Here is a 26,608-nt window from a genome sequence, read left to right on the forward strand (position 1 = left end):
GCCAGCATCCATTTGTTGCCAAACAATAAAGCAATGATACAGTCAGACAGTCAAGCTATGGTTTTCTCCAGCTACATCTTTCCTCCCCTCCATGCTAAGATGGTGGACCAATACCTCAATCAATGATGTCTCAAACATGCCTATCAACCCTACTCCTGCCCACCCCCCACCCCTACTGAAGACAAATGACTATTATCCCTAAGCACATCCCATGTATACAGACTACCTAACCTTAAGCACGCAGTCACCTTACTCAATACTACCTCTCACACCCACTGCCACCGAGTGCAATACTCATTTCTACTTCATTTTCTTTCATTTCTAATTTCATTTTCTTTACTATTTGTACTGCTAATTGTATCCGCAATAAGACAAATACGCAATAAGACAAATACGACAGGATACAATTAGCAGTACAATTAGCAGTACACATTTTTGTCTCCACAAATTGTCGCTTGTTCAGTTGTCTCACTTATGTCTTGTACTATTGTCACTTTATTTATCTTTTACCTTATTGCCTTTGTTCTGCAATGTCAGGAACCAAAGCTTAATCATTTTACTCTCTTACACTTGTGCAATGTGACGTAACAATGAAACTTGAAACTTGCCTCAGTCCTTTACCTCAGTCCTTTACCTCAGCCCTTTACCTCAGTCCTTTACCTCAGTCCTTTACCTTTACCTCAGTCCTTTACCTTTACCTCAGTCCTTTACCTCAGTCCTTTACCTTTACCTCAGTCCTTTACCTCAGTCCTTTACCTTTACCTCAGTCCTTTACCTCAGTCCTTTACCTTTACCTCAGCCCTTTACCTCAGTCCTTTACCTCAGCCCTTTACCTTTACCTCAGTCCTTTACCTCAGTCCTTTACCTCAGTCCTTTACCTTTACCTCAGCCCTTTACCTCAGTCCTTTACCTCAGCCCTTTACCTTTACCTCAGTCCTTTACCTTTACCTCAGCCCTTTACCTTTACCTCAGCCCTTTACCTTTACCTCAGTCCTTTACCTTTACCTCAGCCCTTTACCTTTACCTTTACCTCAGCCCTTTACCTTTACCTCAGCCCTTTACCTTTACCTCAGCCCTTTACCTCAGTCCTTTACCTTTACCTCAGCCCTTTACCTCAGTCCTTTACCTTTACCTCAGCCCTTTACCTTTACCTCAGCCCTTTACCTTTACCTCAGCCCTTTACCTCAGCCCTTTACCTCAGCCCTTTACCTCAGCCCTTTACCTTTACCTCAGTCCTTTACCTTTACCTCAGTCCTTTACCTTTACCTCAGTCCTTTACCTTTACCTCAGCCCTTTACCTTTACCTCAGCCCTTTACCTTTACCTCAGTCCTTTACCTTTACCTCAGCCCTTTACCTTTACCTTTACCTCAGTCCTTTACCTTTACCTCAGTCCTTTACCTCAGTCCTTTACCTTTACTTCAGCCCTTTACCTTTACCTCAGCCCTTTACCTTTACCTCAGTCCTTTACCTTTACCTCAGTCCTTTACCTCAGCCCTTTACCTTTACCTCAGCCCTTTACCTTTACCTCAGCCCTTTACCTTTACCTCAGTCCTTTACCTTTACCTCAGTCCTTTACCTCAGCCCTTTACCTTTACCTCAGTCCTTTACCTCAGTCCTTTACCTTTACCTCAGTCCTTTACCTTTACCTCAGTCCTTTACCTTTACCTCAGCCCTTTACCTTTACCTCAGTCCTTTACCTTTACCTCAGCCCTTTACCTTTACCTCAGTCCTTTACCTTTACCTCAGCCCTTTACCTTTACCTCAGCCCTTTACCTTTACCTAATTTAATTTTGCCATTTAGCAGACGCTTTTATCCAAAGCGACTTACAATTACGAATTACAGGGTTATTCCCCCTGGAGTAACTGAGGGCTAAGTGCCTTACCCAAGGGCACACTAGTAGTGGTGTGGCTTCAGGCGGGATTTGAACTCACAACCTTCCGATCACAAGTCCAACTCACTATCCACTAGACCACCACTACCCCTATCACCACTACCTACTTTACCTCAGTCCTTTACCTCAGCCCTTTACCTTTACCTCAGCCCTTTACCTTTACCTCAGTCCTTTACCTTTACCTCAGTCCTTTACCTTTACCTCAGTCCTTTACCTTTACCTCAGTCCTTTACCTCAGCCCTTTACCTCAGTCCTTTACCTTTACCTCAGTCCTTTACCTCAGTCCTTTACCTCAGTCCTTTACCTTTACCTCAGTCCTTTACCTCAGTCCTTTACCTCAGCCCTTTACCTTTACCTCAGTCCTTTACCTTTACCTCAGTCCTTTACCTTTACCTCAGTCCTTTACCTCAGTCCTTTACCTCAGTCCTTTACCTTTACCTCAGTCCTTTACCTCAGTCCTTTACCTCAGTCCTTTACCTTTACCTCAGTCCTTTACCTCAGTCCTTTACCTCAGTCCTTTACCTTTACCTCAGCCCTTTACCTCAGTCCTTTACCTCAGCCCTTTACCTTTACCTCAGCCCTTTACCTTTACCTCTGCCCTTTACCTCAGTCCTTTACCTTTACCTCAGTCCTTTACCTTTACCTCAGCCCTTTACCTTTACCTTTACCTCAGCCCTTTACCTTTACCTCAGCCCTTTACCTTTACCTCAGTCCTTTACCTTTACCTCAGCCCTTTACCTTTACCTCAGCCCTTTACCTTTACCTCAGTCCTTTACCTTTACCTCAGCCCTTTACCTCAGCCCTTTACCTTTACCTCAGCCCTTTACCTCAGCCCTTTACCTCAGCCCTTTACCTTTACCTCAGCCCTTTACCTCAGCCCTTTACCTCAGTCCTTTACCTTTACCTCAGTCCTTTACCTTTACCTCAGTCCTTTACCTCAGCCCTTTACCTTTACCTCAGTCCTTTACCTTTACCTCAGTCCTTTACCTTTACCTCAGTCCTTTACCTCAGTCCTTTACCTTTACCTCAGTCCTTTACCTTTACCTCAGTCCTTTACCTCAGTCCTTTACCTTTACCTCAGTCCTTTACCTTTACCTCAGCCCTTTACCTTTACCTCAGTCCTTTACCTCAGTCCTTTACCTTTACCTCAGCCCTTTACCTTTACCTCAGTCCTTTACCTTTACCTCAGTCCTTTACCTCAGTCCTTTACCTTTACCTCAGTCCTTTACCTTTACCTCAGCCCTTTACCTCAGTCCTTTACCTTTACCTCAGTCCTTTACCTCAGCCCTTTACCTTTACCTCAGCCCTTTACCTTTACCTCAGTCCTTTACCTTTACCTCAGCCCTTTACCTTTACCTCAGTCCTTTACCTTTACCTCAGCCCTTTACCTTTACCTCAGTCCTTTACCTTTACCTCAGTCCTTTACCTTTACCTCAGTCCTTTACCTTTACCTCAGTCCTTTACCTTTACCTCAGTCCTTTACCTTTACCTCAGTCCTTTACCTTTACCTCAGCCCTTTACCTTTACCTCAGTCCTTTACCTTTACCTCAGCCCTTTACCTTTACCTCAGTCCTTTACCTTTACCTCAGCCCTTTACCTTTACCTCAGTCCTTTACCTTTACCTCAGCCCTTTACCTTTACCTCAGTCCTTTACCTTTACCTCAGCCCTTTACCTTTACCTCAGCCCTTTACCTTTATCTCAGCCCTTTACCTTTACCTCAGTCCTTTACCTCTTTACCTCAGCCCTTTACCTCAGTCCTTTACCTTTACCTCAGCCCTTTACCTTTACCTCAGTCCTTTACCTTTACCTCAGCCCTTTACCTCAGCCCTTTACCTCAGCCCTTTACCTTTACCTCAGTCCTTTACCTTTACCTCAGCCCTTTACCTCAGCCCTTTACCTTTACCTCAGCCCTTTACCTTTACCTCAGTCCTTTACCTTTACCTCAGCCCTTTACCTCAGCCCTTTACCTTTACCTCAGCCCTTTACCTTTACCTCAGTCCTTTACCTTTACCTCAGCCCTTTACCTTTACCTCAGTCCTTTACCTTTACCTCAGCCCTTTACCTTTACCTCAGTCCTTTACCTTTACCTCAGTCCTTTACCTTTACCTCAGTCCTTTACCTTTACCTCAGTCCTTTACCTTTACCTCAGTCCTTTACCTTTACCTCAGTCCTTTACCTTTACCTCAGCCCTTTACCTTTACCTCAGTCCTTTACCTTTACCTCAGCCCTTTACCTTTACCTCAGTCCTTTACCTTTACCTCAGCCCTTTACCTTTACCTCAGTCCTTTACCTTTACCTCAGCCCTTTACCTTTACCTCAGTCCTTTACCTTTACCTCAGCCCTTTACCTTTACCTCAGCCCTTTACCTTTATCTCAGCCCTTTACCTTTACCTCAGTCCTTTACCTCTTTACCTCAGCCCTTTACCTCAGTCCTTTACCTTTACCTCAGCCCTTTACCTTTACCTCAGTCCTTTACCTTTACCTCAGCCCTTTACCTCAGCCCTTTACCTCAGCCCTTTACCTTTACCTCAGTCCTTTACCTTTACCTCAGCCCTTTACCTCAGCCCTTTACCTTTACCTCAGCCCTTTACCTTTACCTCAGTCCTTTACCTTTACCTCAGCCCTTTACCTCAGCCCTTTACCTTTACCTCAGTCCTTTACCTTTACCTCAGCCCTTTACCTCAGTCCTTTACCTTTACCTCAGTCCTTTACCTTTACCTCAGCCCTTTACCTTTACCTCAGTCCTTTACCTTTACCTCAGCCCTTTACCTTTACCTCAGTCCTTTACCTTTACCTCAGCCCTTTACCTTTACCTCAGTCCTTTACCTTTACCTCAGCCCTTTACCTTTACCTCAGTCCTTTACCTTTACCTCAGCCCTTTACCTTTACCTCAGCCCTTTACCTTTATCTCAGCCCTTTACCTTTACCTCAGTCCTTTACCTCTTTACCTCAGCCCTTTACCTCAGTCCTTTACCTTTACCTCAGCCCTTTACCTTTACCTCAGTCCTTTACCTTTACCTCAGCCCTTTACCTCAGCCCTTTACCTCAGCCCTTTACCTTTACCTCAGTCCTTTACCTTTACCTCAGCCCTTTACCTCAGCCCTTTACCTTTACCTCAGCCCTTTACCTTTACCTCAGTCCTTTACCTTTACCTCAGCCCTTTACCTCAGCCCTTTACCTTTACCTCAGTCCTTTACCTTTACCTCAGCCCTTTACCTCAGTCCTTTACCTTTACCTCAGCCCTTTACCTTTACCTCAGTCCTTTACCTTTACCTCAGCCCTTTACCTCAGCCCTTTACCTTTACCTCAGTCCTTTACCTTTACCTCAGCCCTTTACCTCAGCCCTTTACCTCAGTCCTTTACCTCAGCCCTTTACCTTTACCTCAGCCCTTTACCTTTACCTCAGTCCTTTACCTCAGTCCTTTACCTTTACCTCAGTCCTTTACCTCAGTCCTTTACCTTTACCTCAGCCCTTTACCTCTTTACCTCAGTCCTTTACCTCAGCCCTTTACCTTTACCTCAGCCCTTTACCTTTACCTCAGTCCTTTACCTTTACCTCAGTCCTTTACCTTTACCTCAGCCCTTTACCTTTACCTCAGTCCTTTACCTTTACCTCAGCCCTTTACCTCAGCCCTTTACCTTTACCTCAGCCCTTTACCTTTACCTCAGTCCTTTACCTTTACCTCAGCCCTTTACCTCAGTCCTTTACCTTTACCTCAGCCCTTTACCTTTACCTCAGTCCTTTACCTTTACCTCAGCCCTTTACCTCAGCCCTTTACCTTTACCTCAGTCCTTTACCTTTACCTCAGCCCTTTACCTCAGCCCTTTACCTCAGTCCTTTACCTCAGCCCTTTACCTTTACCTCAGCCCTTTACCTTTACCTCAGTCCTTTACCTTTACCTCAGCCCTTTACCTCTTTACCTCAGTCCTTTACCTCAGCCCTTTACCTTTACCTCAGCCCTTTACCTTTACCTCAGCCCTTTACCTTTACCTCAGCCCTTTACCTTTACCTCAGCCCTTTACCTCAGTCCTTTACCTCAGCCCTTTACCTCAGTCCTTTACCTCAGTCCTTTACCTCAGTCCTTTACCTTTACCTCAGCCCTTTACCTTTACCTCAGTCCTTTACCTTTACCTCAGCCCTTTACCTTTACCTCAGTCCTTTACCTTTACCTCAGCCCTTTACCTTTACCTAATTTAATTTTGCCATTTAGCAGACGCTTTTATCCAAAGCGACTTACAATTACGAATTACAGGGACATTCCCCCTGGAGTAACTGAGGGCTAAGTGCCTTACCCAAGGGCACACTAGTAGTGGTGTGGCTTCAGGCGGGATTTGAACTCACAACCTTCCGATCACAAGTCCAACTCACTATCCACTAGACCACCACTACCCCTATCACCACTACCTACTTTACCTCAGTCCTTTACCTCAGCCCTTTACCTTTACCTCAGCCCTTTACCTTTACCTCAGTCCTTTACCTCAGTCCTTTACCTCAGTCCTTTACCTTTACCTCAGTCCTTTACCTTTACCTCAGTCCTTTACCTTTACCTCAGCCCTTTACCTCAGTCCTTTACCTTTACCTCAGTCCTTTACCTTTACCCCAGTCCTTTACCTTTACCTCAGTCCTTTACCTTTACCTCAGCCCTTTACCTCAGCCCTTTACCTTTACCTCAGTCCTTTACCTTTACCTCAGCCCTTTACCTTTACCTCATCCCTTTACCTCTTTACCTCAGCCCTTTACCTCATCCCTTTACCTCATCCCTTTACCTCTTTACCTCAGCCCTTTACCTCAGCCCTTTACCTCAGCCCTTTACCTCAGTCCTTTACCTTTACCTCAGCCCTTTACCTCAGTCCTTTACCTCTTTACCTCAGCCCTTTACCTCATCCCTTTACCTCTTTACCTCAGCCCTTTACCTTTACCTCATCCCTTTACCTCAGCCCTTTACCTCAGCCCTTTACCTCAGCCCTTTACCTCAGCCCTTTACCTTTACCTCAGCCCTTTACCTTTACCTCATCCCTTTACCTTTACCTCAGCCCTTTACCTCAGCCCTTTACCTCAGCCCTTTACCTTTACCTCAGCCCTTTACCTTTACCTCATCCCTTTACCTCTTTACCTCAGCCCTTTACCTCATCCCTTTACCTCATCCCTTTACCTCTTTACCTCAGCCCTTTACCTCAGCCCTTTACCTCAGCCCTTTACCTCAGTCCTTTACCTTTACCTCAGCCCTTTACCTCAGTCCTTTACCTCAGTCCTTTACCTCAGCCCTTTACCTTTACCTCAGCCCTTTACCTCAGCCCTTTACCTTTACCTCAGCCCTTTACCTTTACCTCAGCCCTTTACCTTTACCTCAGTCCTTTACCTTTACCTCAGCCCTTTACCTTTACCTTTACCTCAGCCCTTTACCTCAGTCCTTTACCTTGACCTTTACCTCAGTCCTTTACCTTTACCTTTACCTCAGTCCTTTACCTTTACCTCAGCCCTTTACCTTTACCTTTACCTCAGCCCTTTACCTCAGTCCTTTACCTTTACCTTTACCTCAGTCCTTTACCTCAGTCCTTTACCTTTACCTCAGCCCTTTACCTTTACCTCAGTCCTTTACCTCAGTCCTTTACCTTTACCTCAGCCCTTTACCTTTACCTCAGTCCTTTACCTTTACCTCAGTCCTTTACCTCTTTACCTCAGCCCTTTACCTCAGTCCTTTACCTTTACCTCAGTCCTTTACCTCAGTCCGTTACCTTTACCTCAGTCCTTTACCTCAGTCCTTTACCTTTACCTCAGTCCTTTACCTTTACCTCAGCCCTTTACCTCAGTCCTTTACCTTTACCTCAGTCCTTTACCTCAGTCCTTTACCTTTACCTCAGTCCTTTACCTCAGCCCTTTACCTTTACCTCATCCCTTTACCTTTACCTCAGTCCTTTACCTCAGTCCTTTACCTTTACCTCAGCCCTTTACCTCAGTCCTTTACCTCAGTCCTTTACCTCAGTCCTTTACCTTTACCTCAGTCCTTTACCTTTACCTCAGTCCTTTACCTCAGCCCTTTACCCCAACCCTTTACCTCAGATGAGGTAGAGCAACTGAGCAAGCTGTGCAAGGTTAACAACCTGCTGCTAAACAAGTCAAAGACCCAGGAATTCATCGTAGACTTCAGGAGGAAAAAGTCTGAGATCCAGCCCCTGCTCATCGACGGAGAGAGCGTGGAGAGAGTCTCAACCCTCCGATTCCTGGGACATCACATGCGGGATGACCTGGCCTGGAAGGACAACACAAAAGGCACCATCAAGAGGGCACAACAGCGGCTATACACCCTGAGATGCCTCAGGAAAGAACACAACAAGCAGGAGATACTGGTGGCCTTCTACCGCGGCGCAGTGGAGAGCATCCTCACCTACGGCATCTGCAACTGGTTCTACAGCTGCACAACAGCGGAGAGAAACGCGCTACAGAGAGTCGTGAGAACAGCACAGAAGATCACCGGCGCCCCCCTCCCCTCTCTGGAAGAGCTGTACAACACACGCTGTCTCAGGAAGGCCTCCAAGATCTCCAGGGACCCGACCCACCCTGGGCACGTACATTTTATCAGGCTGCCCTCGAAAAGGAGGTACAGGACCCCGGCCGCTAAGACAAACAGACTGAAGAACTGCTTCTACCACAGGGCCGTCAAGGCCCTGAACACAGCAAAGGCCTAAGTTCTGGGCCCAGGACAGTCTGGACGGATTGTATGGCAGCTAGTGCTGAGGCACAAACATGTACATTTCAAGCCTGCAAACTGTGACACTTTAAATAACGTGAAAAAATACTTTTGTGCAATATGACAACCCTAGTTGACTATCTGTGCAGTATAGTACAGTGGATTGTGTACATAGCCTTTATTTATGTAAACCAGCTCCTTACCTTCTTGTGATTTTATTCTTTTTCTAAAAGTTTTTTTTTTTTTCTTTCCTAACACCAGGGGAGCCACCCCTCCTAAATGTCGTTGTTTGGTACCTGTACTGTAGCAATGACAATAAAGTCCATTCATAAAGTCCATTCATTCGTTCATTCATTCATTCAGTCCTTTACCTCAGTCCTTTACCTTTACCTCAGTCCTTTACCTCAGTCCTTTACCTTTACCTCAGTCCTTTACCTCAGTCCTTTACCTCAGTCCTTTACCTTTACCTCAGTCCTTTACCTCAGTCCTTTACCTTTACCTCAGCCCTTTACCTTTACCTCAGTCCTTTAACTTTACCTCAGTCCTTTACCTCAGCCCTTTACCTCAGTCCTTTACCTCAGTTCTTTACCTCAGCCCTTTACCTTTACCTCAGTCCTTTACCTTTACCTCAGCCCTTTACCTTTACCTCAGTCCTTTACCTCAGTCCTTTACCTTTACCTCAGTCCTTTACCTTTACCTCAGTCCTTTACCTTTACCTCAGTCCTTTACCTTTACCTCAGTCCTTTACCTCAGTCCTTTACCTCAGCCCTTTACCTTTACCTCAGTCCTTTACCTTTACCTCAGTCCTTTACCTTTACCTCAGTCCTTTACCTCAGTCCTTTACCTTTACCTCAGTCCTTTACCTTTACCTCAGCCCTTTACCTCAGTCCTTTACCTTTACCTCAGCCCTTTACCTTTACCTCAGTCCTTTACCTTTACCTCAGTCCTTTACCTCAGCCCTTTACCTCAGCCCTTTACCTTTACCTCAGTCCTTTACCTTTACCTCAGTCCTTTACCTTTACCTCAGTCCTTTACCTCAGTCCTTTACCTTTACCTCAGTCCTTTACCTTTACCTCAGCCCTTTACCTCAGCCCTTTACCTTTACCTCAGTCCTTTACCTTTACCTCAGTCCTTTACCTCAGTCCTTTACCTCAGCCCTTTACCTTTACCTCAGTCCTTTACCTTTACCTCAGCCCTTTACCTTTACCTCAGTCCTTTACCTTTACCTCAGCCCTTTACCTTTACCTCAGCCCTTTACCCCAGTCCTTTACCTCAGTTCTTTACGTCTTTACCTCAGCCCTTTACCTTTACCTCAACCCTTTACCTCAGTCCTGTAACTCAGTCCTTTACCTCAGTCCTTTACCTTTACCTCAGTCCTTTACCTGAGTCCCAGCCCCAGAATCTTGCCCTCTACATCAGACTTAGTCCCAGCCCCTTTACTCAGGCTGCTGTTTTATGGGTCTGTGGCACAGGTGGGCTGTTAAGGCTCTGCCTCCCTCTCTGTGGACAGAGACAGGACTAATGATTAGGAGCCAGATGGGGACACAGGGCTGTGAATCCAGACACCAGGCAGTAAAGATTTAATGACAAGAGGCCAATGGCAACTCTGAGAGCGATAACGACCTGTGTTAATGTAAAATGAGGCATCAACACTGTCAGACTGCTAAATAGAAAACAAGACATGCTCTATAAATATGTGACCTTCACATTGAGTGATTTCTACAAGGGAGAAAGCAATTAGATAAACGTGGGATCTGTTGTCTCACTGCCTTGTTAGTTTGCATGAAATGATCTTAGTCTTCCAGCCTGATCAGGGATGTACAGTAGCAAGTAGGCATTAGTCAAAAGTATGCTGAGAAAGAGAGAGAGAGAGAGAGAGAGAGAGAGAGAGAGAGAGAGAGAGAGAGAGAGAGAGAGAGAGAGAGGAGAGAACCCTCTTTGATGTGGTACAGTACAGAATCTCCTTTGGAGTGGATAAAAACATTGTTCACTTTCACCGAGTTGCATCAGTAAAAGTCGACCGGCTCCATTCTCCACTTCTAAGCGTTCAAATTCAAATCTCAAACTGGCACAATTGCATCTCTTTCATGGTCTAACTGGTGTCACATTAGTTTGGATCAAGTGTGACATGTACGTTAAAGCGAAGAGGCAGCTGTTGGAGCGGTACGACGTAGCCTTGGGCACAGTCAATAAACTGGCTTTCAACCTTAGCGTGGGTTCATTCTCTGTCTCTTCTTCTTTACTGCCTACGTTATGAGCACCATTTTATAACTGGAACTATGAAATGAGGACCTAGGAACAATGTGATAAAATTGAGAAATGAGATTAGGTTGAGATTCAGGTTGTGTGCGTTGTGTGCATCAGCAGAAATGTGTGCTAGCCTATGTGTGTGAGTGTGTGTGTGTGTGTGTGTGTGTGTGTGTTCATGCGTGCGTGCATGTGTGCGTGGGTGTGTCTGTGTGTGTGTGTTCGGGCATGCGTGCGTGTGTGCGTGGGTGTGTGTGTGCGTGTGTGTGTGTGTGTGTGTGTGTGTGTGTATGACCATGTCTGAGTGTACAGTGCCTCAGTGTGTGTGTGTGTGTGTGTGTGTATGTGTATGTGTGTGTGTGTGTATGACCATGTCTGAGTGTACAGTGCCTCAGTGTGTGTGTGTGTGTATGTGTATGTGTGTGTGTGTGTATGACCATGTCTGAGTGTACAGTGTGTGTGTGTGTGTGTGTGTGTGTGTGTATGACCGTGTCTGAGTGTATAGTGTGTGTGTATGACCATGTCTGAGTGTACAGTGTGTGTGTGTGTGTGTGTGTGTGTATGTGTGTGTGTGTGTGTATGACCATGTCTGAGTGTACAGTGTGTGTGTGTGTGTGTGTGTGTGTGTATGACCATGTCTGAGTGTCCAGTACCTCAGTGCGTGTGTGTGTATGACCATGTCTGAGTGTACAGTGTGTGTGTGTGTGTGTGTGTGTGTGTATGACCATGTCTGAGCGTACAGTGTGTGTGTGTGTGTGTGTGTGTATGACCATGTCTGAGCGTACAGTGTGTGTGTGTGGTACCTGTCCCCTGGTTGGTGTGTTCCTGGGACAGGTGTGTGTGTGTGTGTGTGTGTGTGTGTGTGTGTGTGTGTGTGTGTGTGTGGTACCTGTCCCCTGGTCAGTGTGTGTGTGTGTGTGTGTGTGCGTGTGTGTGTGTGGTACCTGTCCCCTGGTTGGTGTGTATAGTATGTGTGTATGTGTGTGTGTGTGGTACCTGTCCCCTGGTCGGTGTGTATAGTATGTGTGTGTGTGTGTGTGTGTGGTACCTGTCCCCTGGTCGGCGTGTTCCTGGGACAGGTGTGTGTGTGTGTGTGTGTGTGTGTGTGTGTGGTACCTGTCCCCTGGTAAATGTGTGTGTGTGTGTGTGTGTGTGTGTGTGTACCTGTCCCCTGGTCGGTGTGTTCCTGGGACAGGTGCTGGCTCTGGTGGACCCACTCCCCGTTGCACTTGAAGAAGATCTGCAGGGCGGGGCGGGCGCGGCACCGGAGCTTGATGGGGTTGCTCTTGACGATGTAGGCGTCGTCCGGCTCTTGCAGGAAGTGGGGGAGGGTCCCAGACTGGCCATGTTGGAGGGCTTCACTCCTGGAGCCTGTACACACACGCAGAGACCACCACGCCTGTTAGACTAGACAGGACTGCAGAGGGTACACATCTACGAGTCAGTTAGCGGCTAATTGACATTTCCATTTGACATTTTGGGCATTTAGCAGACGCCTTATTCCAAAGCGACTTACAACAAATACAGTACAAAGTAAGTAAGTGAATCATCTATCCACCCGTCGTAGCAGGGAAAAGTCATCTATGCTCAGGCCAGGGGCTGTTGGCAGTCGTCATGCTAGAATAAAAACATTTTAAGTACTCAAAACCAGGAGAATACAGGAGAACAGCTCCCAAAAGCCAAACATACTTCACACACAACACACACGCACACAGTACAGCCTTCCTCAATGTACAGTATCAACAATTAAGTTCCAAGCAGTATGACATTGCACATACTAGGGCTGCCACGATTAGTCGACTAGTCGCGACGACGTCGATTACCAAAATCGTCGCCGACATATTTGGTAATCGACGTCGTCGCATGTTTTTTGGGAGCTGAAATAAGCGTTTTTCTTCCCTGAAGCTGCCACTGGCTAGCGTCTCCCAGTGTCTTTGATGTACATGCGCAGTGTCGGTCATCCGGGGCACACGTGACGTCCCCGGAAAAACAAACAGAGAAATGTCTTCCCGTCCTCGTACCTCTAAAGTGTGGGAGCATTTCAACCACAACGTTGAAAAAAACAATGTAAAATGTACAATTTGCAAAGCTGAACTCGCTTATCATGGCAGCACGTCTATGATGCGCGAGCATCTAAAAAGGAAGCACGTTTGTGGCAGATGACGAGGAAGACGATGGCTCGTCTCGGTAAGCTAGTTAGCTTGTTATTGGCTAACGATATCGTTACGTTAAAAGCCTTCTTACATTATTTTACGTTATGTGCTGTAACGTTGTCATCAAAGCGATACTTATCAAATAGCTAAAAATGTTGTCTTAACGTTACAGTGCTAAGAAGGCGCGTTCTATGGATAGTTATCTTGTCAAGATGCCAACGTGCACACCCCAGCAAGCCACCGTCCTGACCGGATCAATCCTGAACATGCTGGTTAACAAGGGTCTCATATCCTTAACCAGCATGTTCAGGGTTGATTAGGGGCGTTTCCCCACACTATCAAAGCTGGCAAAATCTTTTCTGTGCATCCCTGCAACCTCCACCCCATCCGAGAGGATCTTCTCTGCAGCAGGGAACATCTGCTCTCAAAAGAGAGCAAGCCTCTCTCCAGAACATGTGGAAATGCTGACTTTCCTCGCTATGAATGAATAGTCCACACAGGAGAGAAACAATTTCTTTGCTCAGTCTCCTGCACTTTTCTTTGTTATGTTATTTGATTGAGACCAAACCTTTTCTCTACAAACATTTCTTTTTGTGGATAATTGCTCTTTTTTAGTTGCCTTAGTGCCTACCTCATTTTATTTTGCAGCACTATTCAATACATTTAATATGTATGTTTGATGCCAGAGATGAGTGAAGCAAAGCAAAACTTTTGTACTCTGTACAAGTATTTATTTTTGTTTTTGTATTCTTTTGGTTGCCTAGTGCCTAGCCTACCTCATTTTACTCAGCAGTTTGCACTCTCTACTACTCTTTACATTACATTACATGCAAGTGATGCCAGAAATAAATCTGCAAAGTTCATTAAAATATCTATTTTTGAGTGAACAATCATTTTAATTGTCTTTATTTTTAGTTAGCACATGCGTACCCACCGACCCAGTCTGAAACACACACCCACATCGGAAAAAAACCCAAAGATCTCAACAACACGACAAAAAACATCTAGCACATCATCCAAATCCATAATCCATCACAAAACCACTAGCCTATAACAATGTCAGGACAGTCAAGGGAAAGCTATTGAGGCCGGCCTGATACGCTTACGGTACCTTCCCATTGAAAACACACATAAAAGACACAGCTAAACCTCCCCTAAAGATAACGAAAACAACCGTCACTATACTGACACCTCTCTGATCTCGTCGCAAAAGCACAGCACTCCAAATCCAGTTTGTTTTAGCGATGTTTTGGGAAAAACACAGCCAACTATTTCCCCTCTGTGATTCAGTCCCAGGCCCTGGGAAGTGCTCGCGTCAACATGCCTCGCTTGGCTCGTCTGAAGGCCTAGCTGGTGTAATTACACTCTGACTAATCTCCCAACACTCTCTTGGAACTTGTCCAGTGTTGTGCGAGGGGTTTAGAGGGGTGAAAACCCCCTGTGTGTTTATGTGTATGTGTGTGTGTGTGCGTGTGTCTGTGTGCGTGTGTGCGTGTGTGTGCGTGTGTGCGTGTGTGCCTGTGTGCGTGTGTGTGTGTGTGCGTGTGTGCGTGTGTGCGTGTGTGCGTGTGTGTGTGTGTGTGTACAGTCCTCTATGGGGAGCGGGGGTGTGTGTTTACAAGGTCCATCTCCAGGATTATCACCAACTCTTTCCAGCCTGGGACCTAATCCTGCCTGCCCCTCCTGCAGCAGGATGCCTCCTGATTGAAGGGAACAGATAAATGACTCTCTCTGTGTGACGGTCTGGCTGCGGAAATCACAGCTCTCACTCACCGCTCTCTCCCTCTATCCCTCCCTGCGCCAAAGCTTTCATTCGTGGAACTGGAGCTGAACAAAGAGGCATGCTTTTAATTTAGAAATGACTAGCCCCCGGCTAGTTCTCCTTGTCTGGAGCGCTCCAATTTGTTTGTGCATGGAGAGGTGACAGGCAGGTTTTTTTTTGTTTGGATAGAGACAATACGATAGACACGAGCCTCACACACTGACGGCTACACACACACACACACACACGCACACACACATACACACACACCCCCACACACCACACACACTGACAGTTACACGTGCACACACCCACACACACTGACGGCTACACACACACACACACGCACACACACATACAGACACACCCACTCACCACACACACTGACAGTTACACGTGCACACACACACGCGCACGAACGCACACGCACGTGCACATCACACACACTGACAGTTACACATGCACACACACAAGCGCACGAACGCACACACACGCACGCATAGACACGCACGTACGCGCACACACACATGCACAGACACGCATGCACAGACATGCACACACGCACGCACGCATGCTCGCACACACGCACGCACACACACACACACACACGAAATATAAATGCTGAACCAGTTATGACGTCAATGACTGTTAATAGACCTCAATGCTCATGTACCCAGGCAGAGTAGAACCACATATCACAGTATTGTGCTTTAACTAACCATCCTTTTACAGCTGCTATTCACCTGATATTTGCAACAACTTAAAATAATAATAACATCAATAATACATAATAATAAAAATGTATATAGTGCTTTTCTAAGATCCAAAGTAAAGTAAGTTGCCGATGGTAGGAGCCTATCTCCTGTTTCCGTAGTGTGAGGCGGCTTGATGTACAAGTACACCCCCCTGGACATGACGCTGGTTTCTTAGATCCAAGGACACTGTATTATACTTAGGGACCATTAGGGAATATACGCTGCTTGGTACTACTTGTTTTTTTTCTTCAAAATCGAATACATTTATGAGAGAAAAACAAGGTGATGATACTGAGCAGCTGTTACCGCGGTATACCCGGAACATCATAGCCTAAAGAATAAAGCACATCTGTGTCTGAAGCCTTGTCCTAAGGCAGCGTACAGAGAGAGGGTGAGGCGGTTTAGTTCCTGACGTCTTGTGTCATGTCGTTTCTCCATCACCCTCCCTCCCCTGCCCTCCCCTGCCCGCCCTCCCTCCCTCCCTCCCTCCCTCCCTCCCTCCCTCCCTCCACACTGACAGCCATTAATAAGGCTCATTTACATGGGCTGGCCCGGGCCACATCTGTCATCTGTTCCTCTGCACCGTGTCGCAGGACCACCGAAGGGCTGAGGGGGCTGACACCTCCACTCAATCCCCTCCGCCGTTGTCAGGGGGGGAGACCGTCGCCACGCAGCGTTTCCACGGTGATCTACGACCGATGGGCCGCCCCGGCAATAACACACGGGGGCCGCAGATACATCTCGCCCAGCGTGAGAGGGAAACAAGATGTCACTGCCATGGGGGTGAGCGATGGCTCTATCACACACATGTACGCACGCACACACGCAGGCGCACGGACGCACACACGCATGCACGCATGCACGCACGCACACACACACACACACACACACACACACACACAAAAAACTGTTGTCATCTTGACTTAACAATCATGTCTTGACAACATTTGTACCAAAAAACATGTTTTTATTTGAAGAGAGTTGGTTGTTATGACTGAGGTTAACTTATCTTGGATTAGTTTGCAAAGATTGCTGCTGTGGTCAGAAAAGTATTGCTCATCTCACTTAAGCACAGAAAACATGCTGCCAACATGCTGCAAAAAGCAGAGCATTGGGGAAACCACTGAAAGTCAAGCGACAGATTCAGGGCTTTCAATGTAAATCTGAAATAAGAGGGAAAGAGTAAGGGAGGGAGGCGGGGAGGGAGGGAGGGAGGGAGGGAGGGGTGAACCGAGGGGAGCCTAAACTGTCTTAATTAATTTGGGAATGCCTCAGCCACGGGCAGGCTGTTCACGGAGACGGGGAGAACGCAGCTCTCCACACATACAGGATAACAGGTGCCAGCTGCAGGTAACACAGTGGCACCTCTCTGATCTCCGTTTACACCGATTACACCATCAGAGCAAGAGAGACAGTGTGCGAAGGAGAGAGAGAGAGAGGGAGGGAGAGAGAGAGAGAGAGAGATAGAGAGAGAGTGAGAGAGAGAAAGAGAGAAACTGAACACTTTATTAGAAACACTCTACTAATACTGGGTAGGACCTCCCTTTGCTCTCAAAACAGCCTCAATTATTCATGGCATTGATTCCACATGATGTTGAAAAAATTCCTTTGAGATTCTGGTCCATGATGACATGATTGCATCACGCAATTCCTGCAGACTTTTCAGGTGCACTTTCAAGCTGTCGATATCCCATTTTTACCAATAGGTGTTCTATTGGATTCAGATCCGGTGACTGGGAAGGCCACTGAAGAACACTGAACTCATTGACTGATGTTCATGAAACCAGTTTGAGACGACTTTTGCTTTGTGACATGGTGCATTATCATGCTGGAAGTAGCCATTAGAAGATGGATACATTGTGGCCATGAAGGGACGGTCACACATGGACAGCAACAATACTCATAATATGAGCCTATATTATAGGCTGTGGCATTCAAGCGACGACTGATTAGTATTAACGGGCTCAAAGTGTGCCAAGAAAACATTCCCCACACCATTACACCACCTGAATGAACGAGAAGGTGTCCAGGTGTTCCTAATAAAGTGTCCGGTGTGTGTATATGACCATCATAAAACAGGCCATTGCCCTCACATGGCATCAAATGGTTGCTCACTTGAAACCAACCAATCAAATAAACATACTATTTCTCATTTTCAGGTTCATTGTTTCAGGTGAGGCAATAAGCTACCCTTTGATTCTCCTCACAAAAGCCGGGGGTTGTATAACTGTCCACTAACTTTCACAATCTCCACCAACCAGTCACTGGCCCTGAAACAACGAGAGCTGAGAGAAACCTGGTGAACCAGCGAAACGTTCACCTTCCTCATTAGATAGCATAACATTCCGCTTTGCACCACATACAGTATTAATAAGCCGGAAGCAGCTGCTTAATCATAAATTAACAAACAAATCTTCTAATTAATTCTTTGTTTGCTAATTAAGAGGCAGCTGCATAATCATGTGTTAATTACGAACACACGACGTTGTTGACATTTGAGTACAGGGTGGAGAAATAAGTTACAGAAAGCAAGATTAACTTCCCCCGTGTGTCTCATCTGCACTGACAGTAAATACATTGTGCAGATTTAGATTTCCGGTCCAATATTATATCCTTTATCTCGGCATAAACAGCTCCCTCACAGACCCCTGTGTCGCCATAAATACCCGCAGTGCATCAACAACAACCTGTAAGCAGTTAACTCCATTCAACTTAAATTCCATTTATTAGAGGGCCTTTTAAAGGAAGTGTTATTGAGTAAAAAGTTAGTGGTGAACCAATCAGACATCTGGACAGTGTACCCTGCAGGTCAGGGGTGAGGAGAGGAGATGGGCCGGGGGGAGAGGGAGCTGGAGCAGCAGGCAGGCGTGGGTGTCGGAAACGGCGAGGCACATTCGGAGAGCATCTGTTCCCATCAACGCAGGAGGAGGAGAGGTCGGCAGGATTGAGTGGGGTGTGTACCTTTACAAACACACACGCACAGACACACTCACAGACACGCACGCAGACACACACACACACACCCGCACCTATGCACGCACGCACGCTCGCACACACACACACACACACAGACACGCACACGCACGCACGCACACACACACACACACACACACACACACACACACACACACACACACACAGCATATGCTGCAGTGTCACAGGAAGGCAATCCCAGAGCAGTGATTGACAGGCAGGGCAGTGAATTCCACATGGGAGGTGGGAGGAGGAGATGAGATTTCCTGATCACTCTCATGCTGGGTGATTTTCCAGCACGGCGGGAAAAATGGAGTGAGAAACGGAAGCAACACATGAAGTGCTGATTGCGTTCCTAGTGTCGCAGAAGCACTGGTTTTTGGCTCATATTCCACACAATACAATTTTCACCAACAATTTTCAGCCACTCTCAACACAGATGATGTAGTGGCCGAGACAGGTTATACTGTAGGACTCACAGAACACACTGTGTTACTATACAGTACAGCGTGTGTGTGTGTGTGTGTGCGTGTGCCAAAAACTGTGTGCCAAGGATGTTGTGGCTCTAGATGTAATCTGCATAGCCAGAATTTCATATTGATAACATTACAGTGTGTCAACGACGCAGCTCTTTTTTGTTGGAAAGATGTCACGTGGCTCACACAGGACCAAATCCCTAACAGTGGCATTGTTTCTGTCCAGACCACACCAACACACAAACCCTCATAGGCCAACGCCACCGCAGACTGTACGGTCCCCTGGCCTCGACCGAATCACACTATCCTGTTCACTATCCTGTTACCAACTTCCTCCCTCCCCATCCCTTCCCCTCATCCCCGAGGAGGAGCAGAGAACTCCGTTGTGACATCAGTCACACTGCAGAAACACACAGTAGTACAGTCGCTGGAGCTCCACAGTAAATCCACGCTCTCTTGTGATTTCTCTGGGGGCACAAACCACGCTACAGATTTCCCTCTAAGACGCTTTAAAACAGCATGGCCCAACACATGCCTGCTCCCTTTGTTCAAATATTGATGTCCCCCCTCTCTCGTCTGTTATCTAAGGATTTGCACAGAAACACGCGCACGCACGCAAAGGCGAAGGCACACATACACACAGATACACACACTGTGTGCGTGCGTGTGTGTGCGTGTGCGCGTGCGTGTCCAAAGTGAAGCACTCTAAGGCAGAGCAAGCGAGAGATGGGGAATAGGACGGAGAGAGCTTTTTTCTTCTATGTTTGTCAGATGTTCTCTATCCGAGCAGCAATGGAAGTGAAGGTTCAGTCTAAACTCTGGTCGCTTCATTGGAAACCAAAAGGCAAAAAGGCAAAAATGTGTATATGGGTCAATTGACAGTCAGTGACTGAAATAGAGTGAATACTGAATACAGTATGTAAGATATATGTGTGTACAATATGTGTGTACAATATGTGTGTACAATATGTGTGTGCAATATGTGTGTGCGATATGTGTGTTCGTGCGTATGTGTGTGTGTGTGTGTGTGTGTGTGTGCGTGTGTGTGTGTGTGTGTGTGGAGGGAGGGGTCGGGCTGTTGGAGCAGTGAAGGCCATGGCAGTTCTATGAATCATGCATCGCAATCACCCAGAAGGACAAAAAAGCAGAAGCAGATCGTCCTCTCCATTTGAGACAAACGGCTACGAGCGCATAGGACGACGCCAGTCAGGTTCAGGCACTTAGGGTGGGATCCTAGAAACACACGTCACCCTGGACCGTCACATAGGAGAGGTAACACAGAAACACACACGCTTCTGAGGCACGTTCCCTCTGAAAACACTGAAACACTAAAAACACTGAAACACTGCATGCCCTCGTACTGCAGGGCTGAGTATTTGCCCTGATTTTCTCTGAATCGATCCTGAATCTCGACAGAGTAACGCTCTGATGAGAATCCTGACACAGACGATGTAATATTCACTGAGGGTGTCGACTGGGAATCCCTCCGGAGAAGCTCCTGAAGTAGTAGCTATTCCAAAATCTCACCGAAATGAAGAAGGGTTGTGTGTCTCAAAACTTCACAGACTGTCTGTGCGCACGTCTGTATGTGTGTGTGTGTGTGTGTGTGTGTGTGGAGTGTATGCACCCTCTGAGGTATATGATAGGACATCTCACCTCATACAATAAATAGAAGGGTTGTGTATCCCAACACTTCAAAGACTGCCTGTGTATACGTCTTTGTGTGTGTGTATATGTGTATGTGTGTATGTGTGTATGTGCATGTGTATGTGTGTGTGTGAGTGTGTGTATGTGTACGGTATGTGTGTGTGTGTGTGTGTATATGTGTATGTGTGTGTGCGTGCGTGCGTGCGTGCGCGTGTGTGTGTGTGTGTGTGCGTGTCATGCCAGCCGTTTCACAGGTGGTGTGTGTATCCTGGTAGGGGTTGTGGAGCCACAGCGTTGACAGCTTGCCAGCCTGGCCTCAGCAGGAGTGAGATAGTGCTTCTCTCAGCTCCTCCCGTAATCAAAGAGTAAACACGCTGAAGCAAAAGTGGGTTACCTGGATGTCAACCTGACAGAAAGCCTGCTGTCTCCAGGCCCTCTTCTGCCACCTCTCCTAAAGCCCCCCCCCCCCCTACATACACTCACATTAACATTTCGTAAAAATAAAATAAAATGCACCAAAATAAATCCCTCAAACCACATTAATTTGCATATTTCACATTCAATGTGTCAAGGAATTCGTCAGGGAGCTGGAAGAGTTTTTTCTCTCAGCTGCAGAAATAGGGGAACTAAGAATCTCATGAACTAAACTTTCTTTGCTATATCACTTGAATTCATTGTTGGAAACACAATTAGATATGTGAGCTAGGTTTTTTTTCCATTAAGGGGAAAATACATGTATTTTTGGCCGATTTTGTAGAGTGACTGAGATGATGTTGTCCCATCGACTGTGTTTTTTGCCACCGACTGTGCTTTTGGCTTTTTTGTCGACTGTGCTTTTTTTTTCTTCTGCCATTCAACTTGTAGATTTGTTTATGTCTCCCTAGGCCTCAGGGTCGCATTCCTGAGCAGTTGTGTTCCTCCCCATTTGCTCAGTTCGTAATGACAACCTGATCCACACAGTGTGTATTCCTATGCAAATCAGAGACCATATAAAAACAAAGATATTAATTCCAAAATCACAGGGACTGTTATCTTTGCATTAAGATGGACTCAATTCAACTCACTGAGTGACTTGTTGACGACATTTTGGCATTACAGCAAATTTAGTTTTTTGTTTGAGTGTCATAGCAAAGGGGGTGAATACTTTTCAGCCTTTCATTTCGAATTCATTTGAAAACATTTCTAAAACATCCTTTTTATAATATCAGTTGGGTATTTTGTGTAGACCAGTGGGAGAAAAAAAATCGATTGAATCTATTTTAAAGTCAGGTGGTAACACAGCGACATGTCGAGAGGTGTGAATACGTACTGAAGGCCCTGTGGTATAGGTGTCACCTGTTATTTGCCAACTCTGTATGTGATATCAGAAAGTGACATGATTAGTGTTAATATTCCCGAGGAACCGTTTGTTTTGCAGCACATGATCAATTACATACTGACAACATAGGCTGTACAGTGACTCCCTTGATATGTATGCCATTATTGTTCTTCTACTAGACACCTTCCTTACTAAGACGCACCTGGGCGACAGCTGGGCTATGTGACACCTATAGGGACTGCCTCTCTCTACAGCTGACATGACGATAAGACAACACCAATAACCCTTGGAGGAAACATAGTTGCCATGCCAACTCGCTAATGAACCATCTCTGGGGTAAGCTTCCACTCCATCTCCTCATCTCCCATTACAGGCAGGGTGTCATTCCATTGACAGACTGTTTACTGTGGGGTTCATTACATTAATGATCCATTCAAACCTGTTTCTATAGACTTAAGAACCAAACAGGAGAGGCCTTCATAGCTGGCTTCATCATGTAACCAATGAAGTCACTCTTCAGCAATAACAGACAGAGATATGCAGAGTGTTTCTACGTGCTTCACATCTCCTACCGTTATTACCTAATCTATCAACGTTAATTTTGGGCTATTGTTCTGGTGATGTCAGGGTATAAATCCCAGCAGGACTGACGGTGATGGGACACAAAAGAGTATAATTACACCCTTACTCTTCCTCAATAGCCTTTGATCCTTTCCTTCTTATCTGTCATTAAGGAGATAATTAAAAGCATTGTGTGGAGTATACAATCTGAGCCATCTCACTGGCAACCTGACAGTTCACTCTCCAATGCAAGTGCACTCAGCGTCGGGGCTAAATTAATAAGTAAAACCATAGAAAACAACCCTCTCATATCACACAGAACTGAACGGGGGCGGGGGGTTCTATTATTAAATGAATTTATGAATACATTACTTTCTCTTGCTGTAGAAGATAAGACAGGTTTAGGACATTGAACGGATCAAATATATCTTAAAACTTGTCCTTTTGTCATTTCATTAAATGTCTGGCAGGAAAAAATGCTGCAGGATGGGACTCAATAAAAAAAGTTTAATATCCTGCGAAAGAATGAAAGCGGATCGTTCTGGCAAATTTATTAATATCATTACTCATCTGTCATCATGCAAGGTAGACTTTATGGAGGAAACCTCACTCCTGGAACTTTTCCTTTCTCTGTATATACTGTATCTTATCAGGCTTATAGTTCATTTCATTAGGGCACCATACAACAGTGACCAGACCCAATGTAACCCACAAAACGTCCATGTAGAGATATAAAGCCCTTTCAGAATGACTAATGCGATGGCATTAATTCCATAATAAGACTTAATTGAAGTTTAGGTGAGACATGCTTCAAGCAGAGGGAGTTAGATGATCCCCCAATATATGATAGACCTGAGATATCCTCCTGGCAATAGACCAGGGCTGAAACCTGTACCTTCTATTCCCCCAGCCCGAATGTCAGGCTTACAGAGGATGATTAAGGGGCTTCTGTGGCTTAAGTTGAGCTTTAAGGCATCATGAAGTCCTTGAACATGTTTAAAGTCTCATCCTTCATGTGAAAAATGCCCTTCCTAATATACAGGCAGTGATAAAGGCACAGCCAGCCCTGCTGCATATCAGCCTGATCCATTCTGCAGAATCAGCTCCTATCCATACACTTTCTCTTTGACCCTAAAGGCTAAAGGAGACATGATGCACTATGATGCACATGAAGCGTACAAGTCAGCGTCTTACTCCCCACAGTGTTGCCATTATCTCAACCAATAGGTAACGTGGTACAATTATCACCACTCCCGCAACCAAAGCCTTACTGAGTAAGCACAAGGCAACAGAGGCCATTAGGAAGGAAGACGCCGTGAAAGGAAGCAGAGTGTGAGGTCAGCATCTTTATGACCATCATACCACAGCATCATTGCATAAACAAAAGTCACGAAAAAACAAAAACAACAACACAATCATAATATGTGACAGGGTCTGGTTAGAAAGTCCTCAAGTAGGGCATGGTTATTTTTCATAAGTGCAGATTGTAAGCTTTCATATGATGTGTCCTAATAGTTGAAGAAGATTCTGCTTATTTGAATGTTGGTACACATCAAACCCAATACCGGAGAGCATTGCTCTGAATCAAAACACACGCAAAACAGCTGCTAATAGCTAGCGGCTAAAAAGGACCATCGCTGTGAACATTTAACTGCATGTTTTGCACATCACAACACACACCATATGTTCTATGTTGATAGAACATCAACATGCTAAAAACACATACAGTAACTACACACAATTAGATGAGAGATGCATCCCTTTTCACCAGACTGTGTTACATAACACTATTACGCAGGCTTCTCATGGAACCCCCAGAGAGACAGAAGTGTAATAAGCTGAAACAGCTCACACCTCTACTCTCACAACAACCATACATACAGTATTTGATCTTCTTTCCTCTCAAGTGTGACTTTATCTGTGAGGCAGTTGCAGACACACACAGCTTGGTTCCCAGCAGGGCTGGGTAGCCTGTCCTCCATTTTGTCTCCCAGCGGAGGGCTCCCGACATGACTTCTAACCATCCTTGTAATGTGACCTAAGTGGGTGGTTGTGATGTGAGCCAGACTTAAAACCATGACAGTAAACGGAGAACCTAAATTAGGGCAACATGAATAATACACAAGGGTAGGGTTGAGGCGCAGGATCAAGTCTGAATTTGACCTCTTACTTACAGGGAGGAAGGACAAAAAGACGTGTGTTTTTATATGAGCTGGTATACATAGTATGTTCTGGTGAAACCGGGAACAAGTCGGCAACAAATCAAATTGTTCAGACTTTTATTCTGGAAAAATGTCAATGTTGTTGAAAATCAATGACAAACTCGCTAGTCAAGTCAAAATATTTCCCTGCAATGGATTGGGAGAGTAATTCACACTACTACCTCTTATAATTTGAACATTACATTTTTAGCAGGCTCACAAAACAAGCTGTGTTAGTTGACTAGCGAGTGTGTCATTGATTTTCAACAATGTTGACATTTATTTACATTTTTCAGAATAAAAGTCTTAAGGTCTTTGCACACCAATGCGTGCGTTTTCGCATGAGAATTTTTTAACCCGTCATCCGGAAAAAACGTTACGCACCCTTGCACACCGGTCCGTTGCGGAGTCCGTTGCGTTTTTTTACGTTGCGAACTTTCGCAATATGCACTCTACATTCTAAATGCTTGATTTAGCAAAAGGTACAAACAACTGAGAGCAATAGAACTAAAACCATAATGGTAGACCACATCAGTAGAATGTATTATCAGTAGAAAAGTACAATAAATCTTTATTTCTTTTAACAAAGCGTGGTGTGCATCTCCTGCAGTGTGATATCTGTAATCATACCATGTGTAGACTCTCCACTCAGGGTTGCCAGATGGGATTGAGAATTTCCAACCTAACCAATCTAAAAACGGCTAAATCCACCAAAAACCAGCCCATCTGGCAACCCTGTCTCCGCTGCATCAGAGTCTACTTGTTGCGCATAATAGGCCAGGGTTTGTCAAATGATGTACCTGTATGATGCACTGACAGTCTGTGACAGTGTGTGCACCTGCCCGGACCCTGCCCTTCTGCCTGAGTTTGAGTATGATGCTGCCCAAATGAATGTTATTGTTTAGTGCTGTACGCTTTCGTGGTATTATATTGTGTGAATTATCATCTGTATGTTGTTTTTCTTTCACTCGACCGCCGAGATAATACTTGAGACATGTACTTCTGTAAACATTAATCCAACTGTCCTGCAGTTCTAATTTGACGATGTGTCCCAGTCTATACCATGGCGGAGTGGTCAATAACAACTCTCAAAAGGCTTTTGACGTCGCGAAAAACGCAGAAAATCGAACCTGTTGCGTTTTTTTTTTTGACGGACGAATTATTACGGATTGGTGTGCAAGCGTGGTTGACACAGCATGAGTTCTAATTTATTTTTTTAACGGACGTAAAAAACGCGCGTAAAAAACGTGTTGGTGTGCAAGGGCCTTTAGTCGTGTTTTCAATAGTAACTACTGCACTTTGTTGCCATGCACTATTACAGTGTCTTGAGCTGCTGTACTGTCACTTCATTTCCCCACAAAAACAAAAAGAAATAGGAATCAAACTATTACTCCAGCCCTTGAACTTAAAATCAAAGTAGCTACTATTTATTCCCCCACAGCTTTTTATTTTATTTTTTATCTTGATTCGTCATTTCAGTTTCTGTCATATGGACGATCTTTCAGTAACTGTTGGAGAAATAGTTTCAATGTAGTGAACTACATTTTGAAAGTAGCTTTAGTTCGAAAACTTTATTTCTCTCGAGGGTAGCTTTGGTGTAGTATAACACCTACACAATCTACTGTGACTGAATAATCCACTCTACTGTACATTATTAATGCCTAATTCCCTCAATATGCTTCTTGGTTTCCCTTAAGATTGGCCCAAGTATTAAGTATGCCTGATGTCTCTTTATGGGAAAGAAACACAACACAATGTTTGCCATCTTTCATGGACGGTTAAACCCATTTCTCAAGCCTTGATGGAGACGACACAAGCACGTCAACAATAGCCATGTCGGTTTCACACAAATCACTGAGCAAGTGAGTGAGCCAGCCAGCGTAACAGCCAGGAGCTTTATGGCGCATCCTTGTGACTCCTGGTCACACTGTG

General features: G+C 45.4%; 1 protein-coding gene across 1 annotated transcript in view; it reads right to left on the minus strand.

The window, feature by feature from the left end:
• The window catches only part of unc5da (unc-5 netrin receptor Da), a gene marked incomplete at both ends in the record, with an annotated part of 163,537 nt that overhangs the window by 58,887 nt on the left and 78,042 nt on the right, over nucleotides 1–26,608 (minus strand). The window contains one exon of the mRNA XM_080529400.1: nucleotides 11,995–12,201. Coding sequence (XP_080385526.1) covers nucleotides 11,995–12,201 — 207 coding nt within the window. The remainder of the gene's footprint in view (nucleotides 1–11,994; nucleotides 12,202–26,608) is intronic.

Source organism: Nansenia antarctica (genome assembly GCF_963989245.1).
Source record: "Nansenia antarctica genome assembly, chromosome: 4".
NCBI lineage: Eukaryota > Metazoa > Chordata > Actinopteri > Argentiniformes > Microstomatidae > Nansenia > Nansenia antarctica.